Source organism: Choloepus didactylus, chromosome 18 (assembly GCF_015220235.1).
Source record: "Choloepus didactylus isolate mChoDid1 chromosome 18, mChoDid1.pri, whole genome shotgun sequence".
NCBI classification, from domain to species: domain Eukaryota; kingdom Metazoa; phylum Chordata; class Mammalia; order Pilosa; family Megalonychidae; genus Choloepus; species Choloepus didactylus.
In genome coordinates this window covers 60,348,693-60,363,722 of record NC_051324.1, presented here as the reverse complement: position 1 = coordinate 60,363,722, position 15,030 = coordinate 60,348,693, and the positions used below count along the sequence as shown (strand labels likewise).

The following is a 15,030-nucleotide window of genomic DNA, read 5'->3' as shown; positions in this document are numbered from 1 at the left end:
GAATTCCATATTCAGACCCACTTTCACTGGAGATTTCTGAAAAAGCAGCTTCTGGTCGCATGCCTTTTGGGCTCTGTGAGCATCCCTTGCTGAAAAAAACTTGATGATGGCATTGTAACTAGGACGGGCCACCGCAGTTTGAGAAGACACGGACTGAATACAGAAGGCCAAACTGGGAGAATACTGTGAACAGAGAATGCTGGGGGAGGGGGGAAAAGGGGTCCCACGCCAAGTTAAGTGCATGTTTCCCATGCTGGGTTAGCTGACTGCTGGGGTACCCTCTAGAACTAATATTCCTCTTCCCTGCACTCAATGTGGCCTGAAATTAGCGGAGACCTCAAGACGGGTGAGGAAATGGAGGTAATTCAGCACGGGTGAAGTGCTAAGGCAGGACTCCGGAACTCTCGGCCACCGGGTGGGCGGCTTTCTTCTTCCCTCCCTCCGCCCTGGCCCCGGCTCACAAGCAAGGCCTCGGCCGTGGGCCCAGAGTTCAGCTCCCACATCAGCAAGGTTTGGTCGCCCTCGGACGCAACCGCAAAAAGAACTAACTCCGCCAACCCCCCCGCCACTGCGCCTGCCCAAGGCGTGCCCGCGAAGTTTTGAAGGAGGACCAGCTCGACGTGGGCGGGGCGTGAGCAACCTTGGAGTCGCTCATTCTCCCTTCCCACCCCGGGCGGGTGTTTGCACCTGGGTCCCCACCTCCAACCCCTCTGCTCAGGCCTCTGGTTGCCACAACAGTCTAGCATGAAATCCTCAAAAGAGTTATTTTGAGGGTAGAGTCCTAAAGGGCGGGCTTATAAAATCAAAGGGTAGACACAGACATGTTTGCAGAGGCCGGCTTCACCGTCTTGACTCCTGGAGAAGGGGCCTAGGGGACTAGGTAGTTAGCACTACTTTCTGAGCTTTAAAAAGATTTCCAGATGCTGTGTCAGAAGTTACCACTAACGATACAGTCCTTTGACTTTAGAGTGTTTTCAGGAATTTTAAATATGCAAATCAAGGTATAACTCACTAAGCCATTATTAACAGTTGTCGCAGCCCATGAGGGCCATGCCAGTCCAGAGGCGAAAGAAGACAACGAGCATTTTCTGATACATGAACTTTTATTCAGGGCTTACTTACAGGGTGAGAAGTCGTGGAGAGATCAAGACGGCTTTCTCAGGCCGGGCAGGCATCACATTCGCAGGGAAGTGACCATGCAATGCAAAAAGGACAGAAAGCCTTTTATAAGGGTTTAAGACAAAGGCCTTTCTAAGGGTGGGAGGGGGCATAGATGCAGGAACAGGCCACTCTGACCTGAGGGGTGGTGCAGGAAGGACTAGAATAACACTTGAACAATTACATTGTGTTCTTTTTGTGAGACTAAGAGCCTGTCACCTCCCGCCTGCTTCCCATAAAGTTACATTTTAAGGTCAATTTACTCTTTTTCTCTTTATTGGCTTAGAAAAACAATAGGTTAAACATTTTAGCTGCCTAGGTCAGGCAGACTGCTGTGCACCAAAAATCTACAGGCCTGTTTTGCTCAGGCCTCTGGTTGCCGCAACAGTCTAGCATGAAATCCTCAAAAGAATTCCGTGGGAGTCCTGTGTGGTTCCGGTAAACTGTGTAGGTGTGTTTGTGGGCTGAAGATGATGTGGGAGGTTTATTTTCCATAAATTTGGAAAACCAAAGAGTGGTTCCAAGTGAGGCATCAAAATTGGAGCTGGTGGTGCCTGTGAAGGGGCATTCTAGGCATCATGAGGCAGCTATTTGGTGAAGTAACTTGCTGATGGAGCCTAAGACCCTTTATTTTAATCCTAGACTGTCAGAGCCAGAAGGGTCCTTGCAGAACATGTGGTTTCTCCTGTGGTTTCTAAATAATGGCCCTCAGACCCGTGCTGGTCTGTGATGAGTGTTCACTAATCTTCAGCAAAATGAGAAAAGGACAATATAATCAGTTTTTTAATTTCATAAAGCAAAATCTATTCCATTTTATTATCCTATTATGACCTCCCAATAATTACAGTGATACATTTTTTTTCTTCTTTCATGAAGAGATGCTGATAAGTAAGTGATAGTTGTTTTGATTCCTACACTTACTGGGCATTAAAAAAAAAGTTGGAAATCTCACAGTTCTATTTTCTGGTTTATTTTACTGGTGTGTGAAATTGAAAAGTCAGGGACCACGGAATAGTAAAAGCTCTCATTTTATAGCTGAAGTAGTTGAGGGCCAGCGGTAGGGGCATGAGTGGCCCAAGCTAACACCCCAGTTTCATCAGATGCTACTAATGATGGCTATGAGAAGGACATTCCTCCAACTGTCCCTTTTCTGCCTTTGCCTCGGCCTAAATCTACTCCACCTCTGCATCCTCCAAGAAAACTGGTTCCTAGCCAGAGAGGCCATCCTACAAAATCTAGATTGTAGCCCATTCTCCCAAAGCACTCCAAAATATTGGGATTTGGTACCGTTTCCCCCTTGCTGCCACTACTTTCTCAACCTCAATACCAGATCCTTAGCTGAACCCATTCTCTTCTTCTGAGGGCTTACTTATATCATGATAGAGTATCAAACCAATATTATAGATTTTATTAGCCATTTCATTATCCATTATAATTAGTCATGTACGTCTCTACTTCCTCACCTAGATTATGAAAACTTAAAGAGCTTTAGTTATGTTTTATCTTACTTATCAGTATCTAGCACACTTCTACCACATTAGACACCCAAATATATGTGGAACTACTGAATAAATTGACACAGTCTTTGTACAGGGAATGCTTTAATAATTCCAAAAATACAGAAACTTCACTGTGGTCCTCTTGGTTTGCAAATGATGGTCAGAAACCAGAGTCCTGGGCCTGGATGAGAACAAAGAGGAAGTCCAAGAGAACCGTTTATTCCTGGGGCTCTGGTCAATTTGAAGTTGGAAGGAAGAGGAATTTATTTGTACACGGGAAGGGAAGAAGATAACATGAAGTGGAGGCAAGAGGAAGAAGAAAAAAAAATACCCTCATGAGGAAAAGAGTCCCGCAATGACTCCACAGCAGGCCTGCACCCTTGTTTTGTCACAGGTGACATCCTGTCATCCAGTAGGACAGTGGCCGGCCCAAACAGTGCAATTTCCATTTTATCCTGTGAAGAAAAAAGATGCCATTCTTGCTTCCCACTAGGTAGCTTCTTTCTCCACACATATGACCCAGTTCTTGAGGAGTCTACGGTGCAGAGCAATGCCCAGAATCCCCTCATTCCTAGCTCTCTGGTCTGTCCTCTGGTTATCCTTTAAATTTCCCTCATCCCTGGTGTCTGCCCTCTTCCCCTACTTAGTATGTTTCCACATTTTGAAACTCTTTTCTCTCTCTGAAGGGGGAAAGCACTGCTTTACAGGGCTATTACTTTAGAAATCCCAGGTGCTACCGTTGACTTTCCTAAAAGGATAAGACCTAAAATCAACAATTCACATGGGGTATAGGGTATGCAAGGCACTTAACTCCTTCAATCCTCACAGTTACCTGTGGGGGCAGCAAGAGCAGATTTATATATTCAGTTTGAAGCTCAGAAAAGTTAAGTGACCATCTCAACATCCACAGTTGGTGAGCTGTCAGCTGTCGATTATCTGCCCAGGTGATGAGCACCACTTTCTTCACAGAAATTTTGCTCCCGATTATGGAGAGTGGGCCCCAATGGCAAGCACGATTGCATTGCTTCACTCCTCCCAGGCTTACAGCCAATTGGACTGAGGGGAGAACAACTGGTCCAAGCTGAACCAATCACATTCTCTATGCCAGGAAGCTGGACTGGGACTAACTCTAGCTGGTCTCTATGGTTTAGAACTTTAGACCATAAGTTTGGAGCACCCATAGTATGTCGTGCATAGGGGAGCAGAAAAAGCTGATCTGCAGAGAGAGAGAGAGAGAGAGAGAGAGAGAGAGTGTGTGTGTGTGTGTGTATGTCTGTGTGTGTGTAGTGGGTGGGAGGGGGTGGTCAGTAAGATACCTTTTCCTCACAGAATTAATTGCCCCCCCCCATCCCCAGCTAACTTAAGTTGGTTTCTGTTACTATAAGCAACAGTCTTGTTGAATACCATATTAGAGAAAGAATCATATCCCAGATCTACCAACTCGGAGTTTCAAGCCCTTCCACTCTACCACATTTTTTCTAGATTGCAAAAACGGAGTGCCCACCAGTCATTTCCTGTTGCCCCTTTCTCTGTCACATCCTCCTTCTTGGGGCTCTGCCTGCTAACTAAGTCCCACAATGTCCTCACCAGTTGTTCATCCCCCCTCCTGAAGACACAATCATTTTGGCGCAGTTGATGGATGAGAGAAGGTTGGCATCCAGCAGTTCTGAAAGGGAGAAACAGAACAACTGTGAGAACACAGAGGACAGCCCCAAAGGCTAAGGGAGGAGAAACTGGCTCTCCCTGTGTAGGCATCTGCCACCCAGGGGGCCTCCAGATCAGGAGAGGCTTCCTTCCAAGGAGCCCATTTAAACATCCCTTCAATGGCTGCTGGAGGTCAGGAGTGGTGGGGGTTGGAGGGCCTGTCGGGTGAGGGAAGGGGACTGAGATTTAGACCTGTTCATTACCATACTTTCTAGCCAGGGCGGATGGTGGTTCACCCAAAGTTTGGGGGGTTCTAGAGAGAGGAAATGGCCCATTAGATCTCTGAGGCGGGCCCTTTTTTTTTTTTTTTTTTTTTAATCCTTTTTTCTTTTTCTAAAACAATTACTCTAAGAAGCCCAATACAGAAAGCTTCAAAGACTTGCAATTTGGACAGGTCAAGACAAGAGCAGAACTAAGAGAGCTCTGAGACAAAAGGCAATAATCCAGTGGCTGAGAAAATTCACTAAACACCACAACTTCCCAAGAAAAGGGGGGTGTCCGCTCACAGCCATCATCCTGGTGGACAGGACACACTCCTGCCCATCGACAGCCCCATAGCCCAGAGCTGCCCCAGACAACCCAGTGGGACGTAAGTGCTTCAAATAACAGGAAGACACCACAAAACTGGGCGTAGACATTAGCCTTCCCTGCAACCTCAGCTGATTGTCCCAGAGTTCGGAAGGTGGAGCAGTGTGAATTAACAAAGCCCCATTCAGCCATCATTTCAGCAGACTGGGAGCCTCCCTACACAGCCCAGCAGCCCAGAACTGCCCTGGGGGGATGGCACTCACCCGAGACATAGCACAGTCATCCCTCAACAGAGGACCCGGGGTGCACAGCCTGGAAGAGGGGCCCACTTGCAAGTCTCAGGAGCCATACGCCAATACCAAGCACTTGTGGGTCAGTGGCGGAGACAAACTGTGGCAGGACTGAACTGAAGGATTAGACTATTGCAGCAGCTTTAAAACTCTAGGATCACCAGGGAGATTTGATTGTCAGAGCCACCCCCCGTCCCTGACTGCCCAGAAACACGCCCCATATACAGGGCAGGCAACACCAACTACACACTCAAGCTTGGTACACCAATTGGACCACACAAGACTCACTTCCCCACTCACCACAAACGCAAAGCAGGGGAGAACTGGCTTGTGGAGAACAGGTGGCTCGTGGACACCACCTGCTGGTTAGTTAGAGAAAGTGTACTCCACGAAGCTGTAGATCTGATAAATTAGAGATAAGGACTTCAATTGGTCTACAAATCCTAAAAGAACCCTATCAAGTTCAGCAAATGCCAAGAGGCCAAAAACAACAGAAAATTATAAAGCATATGAAAAAACCAGACGATATGGATAACCCAAGCCCAAGCACCCAAATCAAAAGATCTGAAGAGACACAGCACCTAGAGCAGCTACTCAAAGAACTAAAGATGAACAATGAGACCATAGTACGGGATACAAAGGAGATCAAGAAGACCCTAGAAGAGCATAAAGAAGACATTGCAAGACTAAATAAAAAAATGGATGATCTTATGGAAATTAAAGAAACTGTTGACCAAATTAAAAAGATTCTGGACACTCATAGTACAAGACTAGAGGAAGTTGAACAACGAATCAGTGACCTGGAAGATGACAGAATGGAAAATGAAAGCATAAAAGAAAGAATGGGGAAAAGAATTGAAAAAATCGAAACGGACCTCAGGGATATGATAGATAATATGAAACGTCCGAATATAAGACTCATTGGTGTTCCAGAAGGGGAAGAAAAGGGTAAAGGTCTAGGAAGAGTATTCAAAGAAATTGTTGGGGAAAACTTCCCAAACCTTCTAAACAACATAAATACACAAATCATAAATGCCCATCGAACTCCAAATAGAATAAATCCAGATAAACCCACTCCAAGACATATTCTGATCACACTGTCAAACACGGCAGAGAAGGAGCAAGTTCTGAAAGTAGCAAGAGAAAAGCAATTCACCACATACAAAGGAAAAAGCATAAGACTAAGTAGTGACCACTCAGCAGCCACCTGGAGGCGAGAAGGCAGTGGCATGATATATTTAAAATTCTGAGTGAGAAAAATTTCCAACAAAGAATACTTTATCCAGCAAAGCTCTCCTTCAAATTTGAGGGAGAGCTTAAATTTTTCACAGACAAACAAATGCTGAGAGAATTTGCTAACAAGAGACCTGCCCTACTGGAGATACTAAAGGGAGCCCTACAGACAGAGAAACAAAGACAGGACAGAGAGACTTGGAGAAAGGTTCAGTACTAAAGAGATTCAGTATGGGTACAATAAAGGATATTAATAGAGAGAGGGGAAAAATATATATGACAAACATAAACCAAAGAATAAGATGACTGATTCAAGAAATGCCTTCACGGTTATAACGTTGAATGTAAATGGATTAAACTCCCCAATTAAAAGATATAGATTCGCAGAATGGATCAAAAAGAATGAACCATCAATATGTTGCATACAAGAGACTCATCTTAGACACAGGGACACAAAGAAACTGAAAGTGAAAGGATGGAAAAAAATATTTCATGCAAGCTACAGCCAAAAGAAAGCAGGTGTAGCAATATTAATCTCAGATAAAATAGACTTTAAATGCAGGGATGTTTTGAGAGACAAAGAAGGTCACTACATAATAATAAAAGGGGCAATTCAACAAGAGGAAATAACAATCATAAATGTCTATGCACCTAATCAAGGTGCCACAAAATACATGAGAGAAACACTGGCAAAACTAAAGGAAGCAATTGATGTTTCCACAATAATTGTGGGAGACTTCAACACATCACTCTCTCCTATAGGTAGATCAACCAGACAGAAGACCAATAAGGAAATTGAAAACCTAAACAATCTGATAAATGAGTTAGATTTAACAGACATATACAGAACATTACATCCCAAATCACCAGGATACACATACTTTTCTAGTGCTCACGGAACTTTCTCCAGAATAGATCGTATGCTGGGACATAAAACAAGCGTTAATAAATTAAAAAAGTTTGAAATTATTCGAAGCACATTCTCTGACCATAATGGAATAGAATTAGAAGTCAATAACCATCAGAGACTTAGAAATTCACAAATACCTGGAGGTTAAACAACACACTCCTAAACAATCAGTGGGTTAAAGAAGAAATAGCAAGAGAAATTGCTAAATATATAGAGATGAATGAAAATGAGAATACAACATACCAAAATCTATGGGATGCAGCAAAAGCAGTGCAAAGGGGGAAATTTATAGCACTAAATGCATATATTAAAAAGGAAGAAAGAGCCAAAATCAAAGAACTAATGGATCAACTGAAGAAGCTAGAAAATGAACAGCAAACCAATCCTAAACCAAGTAGAAGAAAAGAAATAACAAGGATTAAAGCAGAAATAAATGACATAGAGAACAAAAAAACAATAGAGAGGATAAATATCACCAAAAGTTGGTTCTTTGAGAAGATCAATAAGATTGACAAGCCCCTAGCTAGACTGACAAAATCAAAAAGAGAGAAGACCCATATAAACAAAATAATGAATGAAAAAGGTGACATAACTGCAGATCCTGAAGAAATTAAAAAAATTATAAGAGGATACTATGAACAACTGTATGGCAACAAACTGGATAATGTAGAAGAAATGGACGATTTCCTGGAAACTTATGAACAACCTAGACTGACCAGAGAAGAAATAGAAGACCTCAACCAACCCATAACAAGCAAAGAGATCCAGTCAGCCATCAAAAATCTTCCCACAAATAAATGCCCAGGGTCAGATGGCTTCACAGGGGAATTCTACCAAACTTTCCAGAAAGAACTGACACCAATCTTACTCAAACTCTTTCAAAACATTGAAGAAAATGGAACACTACCTAACTCATTTTATGAAGCTAACATCAATCTAATACCCAAACCAGGCAAAGATGCTACAAAAAAGGAAAACTACCGGCCAATCTCCCTAATGAATATAGATGCAAAAATCCTCAACAAAATACTTGCAAATCGAATCCAAAGACACATTAAAAAAATCATACACCATGACCAAGTGGGGTTCATTCCAGGCATGCAAGGAGGGTTCAACATAAGAAAATCAATCAATGTATTACAACACATTAACAAGTCAAAAGGGAAAAATCAAATGATCATCTCAATAGATGCTGAAAAAGCATTTGACAAAATCCAACATCCGTTTTTGATAAAAACACTTCAAAAGGTAGGAATTGAAGGAAACTTCCTCAACATGATAAAGAGTATATATGAAAAACCCACAGCCAGCATAGTACTCAATGGTGAAAGACTGAAAGCCTTCCCTCTAAGATCAGGAACAAGACAAGGATGCCCGCTGTCACCACTGTTATTCAACATTGTGCTGGAAGTGCTAGCCAGGGCAATCCGGCAAGACAAAGAAATAAAAGGCATCCAAATTGGAAAGGAAGAAGTAAAACTGTCATTGTTTGCAGATGATACGATCTTATATCTAGAAAACCCTGAGAAATCGATGATACAGCTACTAGAGCTAATAAACAAATTTAGCAAAGTAGCGGGATACAAGATTAATGCACATAAGTCAGTAATGTTTCTATATGCTAGAAATGAACAAACTGAAGAGACACTCAAGAAAAAGATACCATTTTCAATAGCAACTAAAAAAATCAAGTACCTAGGAATAAACTTAACCAAAGATGTAAAAGACCTATACAAAGAAAACTACATAACTCTACTAAAAGAAATAGAAGGGGACCTTAAAAGATGGAAAAATATTCCATGTTCATGGATAGGAAGAATAAATGTCATTAAGATGTCAATTCTACCCAAACTCATCTACAGATTCAATGCAATCCCAATCAAAATTCCAACAACCTACTTTGCAGACTTGGAAAAGCTACTTATCAAATTTATTTGGAAAGGGAAAATGCCTCGAATTGCTAAAGACAATCTAAAATAGAAAAATGAAGTGGGAGGACTTACACTCCCTGACTTTGAAGCTTATTATAAAGCCACAGTTGTCAAAACAGCATGGTACTGGCACAAAGATAGACATATAGATCAATGGAATCGAATTGAGAATTCAGAGATAGACCCTCAGATCTATGGCCGACTGATCTTTGATAAGGCCCCCAAAGTCACTGAACTGAGTCATAATGGTCTTTTCAACAAATGGGGCTGGGAGAATTGGATATCCATATCCAAAAGAATGAAAGAGGACCCCTACCTCACACCCTACACAAAAATTAACTCAAAATGAATGAAAGATCTCAATATAAAATAAAGTACCATAAAACTCCTAGAAGATAATGTAGGAAAACATCTTCAAGACCTTGTATTAGGCGGCCACTTCCTAGACTTTACACCCAAAGCACAAGCAACAAAAGAAAAAATAGATAAATGGGAACTCCTCAAGCTTAGAAGTTTCTGCACCTCAAAGGAATTTCTCAAAAAGGTAAACAGGCAGCCAACTCAATGGGAAAAAATTTTTGGAAACCATGTATCTGACAAAAGACTGATATCTTGCATATATAAAGAAATCCTACAACTCAATGACAATAGTACAGACAGCCCAATTATAAAATGGGCAAAAGATATGAAAAGACAGTTCTCTGAAGAGGAAATACAAATGGCCAAGAAACACATGAAAAAATGTTCAGCTTCACTAGCTATTAGAGACATGCAAATTAAGACCACAATGAGATACCATCTAACACCGATTAGAATGGCTACCATTAAACAAACAGGAAACTACAAATGCTGGAGGGGATGTGGAGAAATTGGAACTCTTATTCATTGTTGGTGGGACTGTATAATGGTTCAGCCACTCTGGAAGTCAGTCTGGCAGTTCCTTAGAAAACTAGATATAGAGTTACCATTCGATCCAGCGATTGCACTTCTCGGTATATACCCGGAAGATCGGAAAGCAGTGACACGAACAGATATCTGCACGTCAATGTTCATAGCAGCATTATTCACAATTGCCAAGAGATGGAAACAACCCAAATGTCCTTCAACAGATAAGTGGATAAATAAAATGTGGTATATACACACTATGGAATACTACGCGGCAGTAAGAAGGAACGATCTGGTGAAACATATGACAACATGGATGAACCTTGAAGACATAATGCTGAGCGAAATAAGCCAGGCACAAAAAGAGAAATATTATATGCTACCACTAATGTGAACTTTGAAAAATGTAAAACGAATGGTTTATAATGTAGAATGTAGGGGAACTAGCTATAGAGAGCAATTAAGGAAGGGGGAACAATAATCCAAGGAGAACAGATAAGCTATTTAACGTTCTGGGGATGCCCAGGAATGACTATGGTCTGTTAATTTCTGATGGATATAGTAGGAACAAGTTCACAGAAATGTTGCTATATTAGGTAACTTTCTTGGGGTAAAGTAGGAACATGTTGGAAGTTAAGCAGTTATCTTAGGTTAGTTGTCTTTTTCTTACTCCTTTGTTATGGTCTCTTTGAAATGTTCTTTTATTGTATGTTTGTTTTCTTTTTAACTATTTTTTCATAGAGTTGATTTAAAGAAGAAGGGAGGTCGGGTCCCAGGGCGCGCGGTGGGTGCCGGGCCCGGGGCGCGCGGGGTGTCCTGGGACCCGGCCCATGGGGCGCAGGGGTTGCTGGGGCCAGGCCCGGGCGCTGCCCGTCGCAGGTGTGAGGAAAGCGGAGCGGCGGGAGCGGGCTCCCAGCACCCTGGCGCTCACCGGCCGCCCCCCTTCGGGCCCCCTCCCCAGTCTCCAGGTTCATGGGGCCGTCGGCGGGCGTGAACGTGGCCGGCATGGGGTCATTGACGGGCATCGCCGACGCCGCCAAGTCGCTGGCGCCGCTGCACGCGGCGGCGGCGGTGGCAGCGCCACGAAGGAAGCGCCGCGTGCTCTTCTCGCAGGCGCAGGTCTACGAGCTGGAGCGGCGCTTCAAGCAGCAGAAGTACCTGTCAGCACCCGAGCGCGAGCACCTGGCCAGCATGATTCACCTGACGCCGACGCAGGTCAAGATCTGGTTCCAGAACCATCGCTATAAGATGAAGCGGCAGGCCAAGGACAAGGCGGCGCAGCAGCTGCAGCAGGAGGGCGGCCTGGGCCCGCCGCCGCCGCCGCCGTCGCCGCGCCGCGTGGCCGTGCCGGTGCTGGTCAAGGACGGCAAGCCGTGCCAGAACGGCGCGGGCACCCCGACGCCCGGCCCCGCCGGCCCGCAGCCGCCCGCCTCGACGCCGGCGCCCGAGCTCGAGGAGCTGTCGCCAAGCCCGCCCGCGCTGCACGGGCCGGGGGGCGGCCTGGCGGCCTTGGATGCAGCCGCCGGAGACTACGGCGGCGGCGGCGTGCTCGGCGCCAACCTGCTCTATGGCAGGACTTGGTGACCGTGCGGGTCCCCCGGGGCGAGGTCCTGCCTGCGGCCTGATGGTGTGCGAGGAACTGCGAGAACAGATAAGGAAACGTGCGGTAACCGACTTGTGTACCTGGCGATCTAAAACGAACCGGCCATGGAGAGGCGCGTGCTCCGAACCTGAACCCGGGGGTAGGGCTCAGCGACAGTCCCAGGGACCGAACCTCACGCCACGGGGCTTTCAGTTGCAGAGTCCTTGTTCCAGAATTTCTTAAATTATGCGAAGAGCTGGCTAAGTCCACGTCCACCATGTTCCTAACCAAAGCTCTTAGAGTTTTAAAAGTTGGAAACTTTGTTGGTGTTTGTAGCTCTAAATATCAACCCAGCTTTAACAATGAATCCTTTTGCAAGTGGAACTTATCTCGGAAGACTGATTTTCGAAGCACTGCCCCCCACCAAGTGCAATTTCATTAATGTTTGATTGAAAGTAAATTGAATTGTAGCTCAAGGTGGATCATGCACATAGCACCATTATTGCAGAAGAATTATTGCCGTTTAGGTAATAGAAAAATAGAGTAAAATAATCAAAAATACCGATTTTATTGATTGACATAGCTTTTTAAATGTAATGCAGATTACAAAATGTTTTGATCATTATTGGGCAAATGAGTGTTTGTTTATTACCCTCAAAGAGAATTTTTTTTCCTAAGATGCTGTTCATTATAAGGAAAATGAGTTGTAAACTCGTTATACGGAATCGGGTCTCCCCAAAATCAACCAAGAAATAAATACACCCCATCCTTCTGTAGACATGTTATTTACACTGCTGAAATATTTTCTTGTTTGAATTTGAATACCTTGATAAAGTACTAGAGCAAGCAAATAAAATGGATACCAGTTAATGAATTTATATTTGAAAGCACAGTCAAGACGAAGAGAGATGATTTATTGAATTGTAATCATGATGTAAAGAATAAGTAACTAAAATGTTCATAATTTTCCATCATATTTAGAACTTAATGGAGGGTGCACACCGATTTTGTTGGTGTTTTATTGTACAATGTATTTACTCTTTATTATGCCAATTTATATTTCTTATGTTTCAAATCGATCTTTAAATGTGACTTAACAGAACCTTAAGTACTTTTTTCCCAAAAGTCAAGTGGCCATTTCTTTATCATTATAGGGGTGTGTGTGTGTTTTATTACACCAGGTGGCATGATGTGACACAGCCCAGTTTACTCGTAATTTAAATAATCGGCATTGGAGTAAAAAAACTTAAAAGGAACTCTAGAACTTGAGCTCATAAAATTATGTAGTTAAAGAAATCGGCTGGATAAAAGGTGATTTATAAATGATCATAACTAGTTACTAGAAACCCCAAGCCTCTTTTACATTTGAGGTTTTAGAATTACAGCTCTAGCTGAAACATTTTATTTTACTTTGTTGTTGCAGTGTTTTTTTGAAAGTGCAAAGTGAATCCTTAGGAAGTTAAACTATCATTTTCTCTAAGCTGTATTTTTAAATGGTAAATGTTTTATAAAAATAACTCCAGTCCCCTTAAAGAATCAAGGGTTTGCCCTTTCTCAAGGGGGCTATAAATGCATTTTTGGGAAATGAGGTCTAATTTTTAAAACATTTCACATAAGAAGAAATAATATGGACAGAAAAATCAAATGATGTAATACTTCTACAGACTATTCTTCCAACTTGGATTTTTGCATATAAATGGGATTGACATTAGAAATGTTATCCAAGCCAGCAAACTATTACTAGTGCCACATTTAAAAATGCTTGTTTATGTCGATTTGATTCCCTTGTGTTAGTACCAGAATTCTGAAGCTTTACTTCTAGAAAATGTGTTCTAAAAGTACACTTGGATTGCAGTAAGTTTTTTGTTTGTTTGTTTTTTGTTTTTACAGCCCAACACCTACAAAAACAATAATAGCTCATGGACCAAGGGCTCCAGGTAACATATTTAAAGAAAATGAATCTTCGTGGACAGGTTTTCCTTGATAATTTATTTGCAGAATGAAGAACTACTAGACTGATGAATGCTATTAAAAATAAATGTTGATCATTAAATAGAAATGATCTTTTTTTATAAAAAAAAAAAAAAAAAAGAAGAAGGGAAAGTTAAAAAAAAAAAAAAAGAAAAACAAGGAAAAAAAGATGTAGTGCCCCCTTGAGGAGCCTGTGGAGAATGCAGGGGTATTCGCCTACCCCACCTCGATGGTTGCTAACATGACCACAGACATAGGGGACTGGTGGTTTGATGGGTTGAGCCCTCTACCACAGGTTTTACCCTTGGGAAGACAGTTGCTGCAAAGGAGAGGCTAGGCCTCCCTATGGTTGTGCCTAAGAGCCTCCTCCCGAATGCCTCTTTGTTGCTCAGATGTGGCCCTCTCTCTCTGGCTAAGCCAACTTGAAAGGTGAAATCACTGCCCTCCCCCCTACGTGGGATTAGACACCCAGGGGAGTGAATCTCCCTGGCAACGTGGAATATGACTCCCCGGGAGGAATGTAGACCTGGCATCGTGGGACGGAGAACATCTTCTTGACCAAAAGGGGGATGTGAAAGGAAATGAAATAAGCTTCAGTAGCAGAGAGATTCCAAAAGGAGCCGAGAGGTCACTCTGGTGGGCACTCTTACGCACAATTTAGACGACCCTTTTTAGGTTCTAAAGAATTGGGGTAGCTGGTGGTGGATACCTGAAACTATCAAACTACAACCCAGAACCCATGAATCTCGAAGACAGTTGTATAAAAATGTAGCTTATGAGGGGTGACAATGGGATTGGGAAAGCCATAAGGACCACACTCCACTTTGTCTAGTTTATGGATGGATGAGTAGAAAAATAGGGGAAGGAAACAAACAGACAAGTTACCCAGTGTTCTTTTTTACTTCAATTGCTCTTTTTCACTTTAATTATTATTCTTGTTATTTTTGTGTGGGTGCTAATGAAGGTGTCAGGGATTAATTTAGGTGATGAATGTACAAGTATGTAATGGTAGTGTGGACAATCGAAAGTACGATTTGTTTTGTATTACTGCGTGGTATGTGAATATATCTCAATAAAATGAAGATTAAAAAAAAAAAAAAAGAATTATAGGCTAACAGGCATCACCTGCTGGGCAGAAAAGTACAGTGACCCAAGGCATCAAAGGGTGGAGCAATTTTCTAAGACACACCCGCAGGGAAACCAGATACTGAATATTTCTTCCCTCTGGGACCTGAGCCTGTTCTGGTCTGGGAAAACCTGATTTGGATAACCAAGGAAACCATGCCTAGACAACAGAAAATTACAACCTACACTAAGAAAAACAAAGTTATGGCCCAGT

The 15,030-nt window shown here is 42.8% G+C and overlaps 1 protein-coding gene and 1 pseudogene across 1 annotated transcript; one reads left to right on the top strand and one right to left on the bottom strand.

The window, feature by feature from the left end:
* LOC119514804 overlaps nucleotides 1-746 on the bottom strand; it is a 41,894-nt pseudogene extending 41,148 nt beyond the window's left edge.
* A 10,222-nt stretch (nucleotides 747-10,968) lies between these two features.
* LOC119514803 (homeobox protein Nkx-2.4-like) lies at nucleotides 10,969-11,722 on the top strand. The gene is made up of 2 exons (XM_037810524.1): nucleotides 10,969-11,017; nucleotides 11,100-11,722. Exons 1-2 carry the CDS (start codon nucleotides 10,969-10,971, stop codon nucleotides 11,720-11,722), a joined length of 672 nt encoding a protein of 223 aa, XP_037666452.1.
* Nucleotides 11,723-15,030: the final 3,308 nt, after the last annotated feature.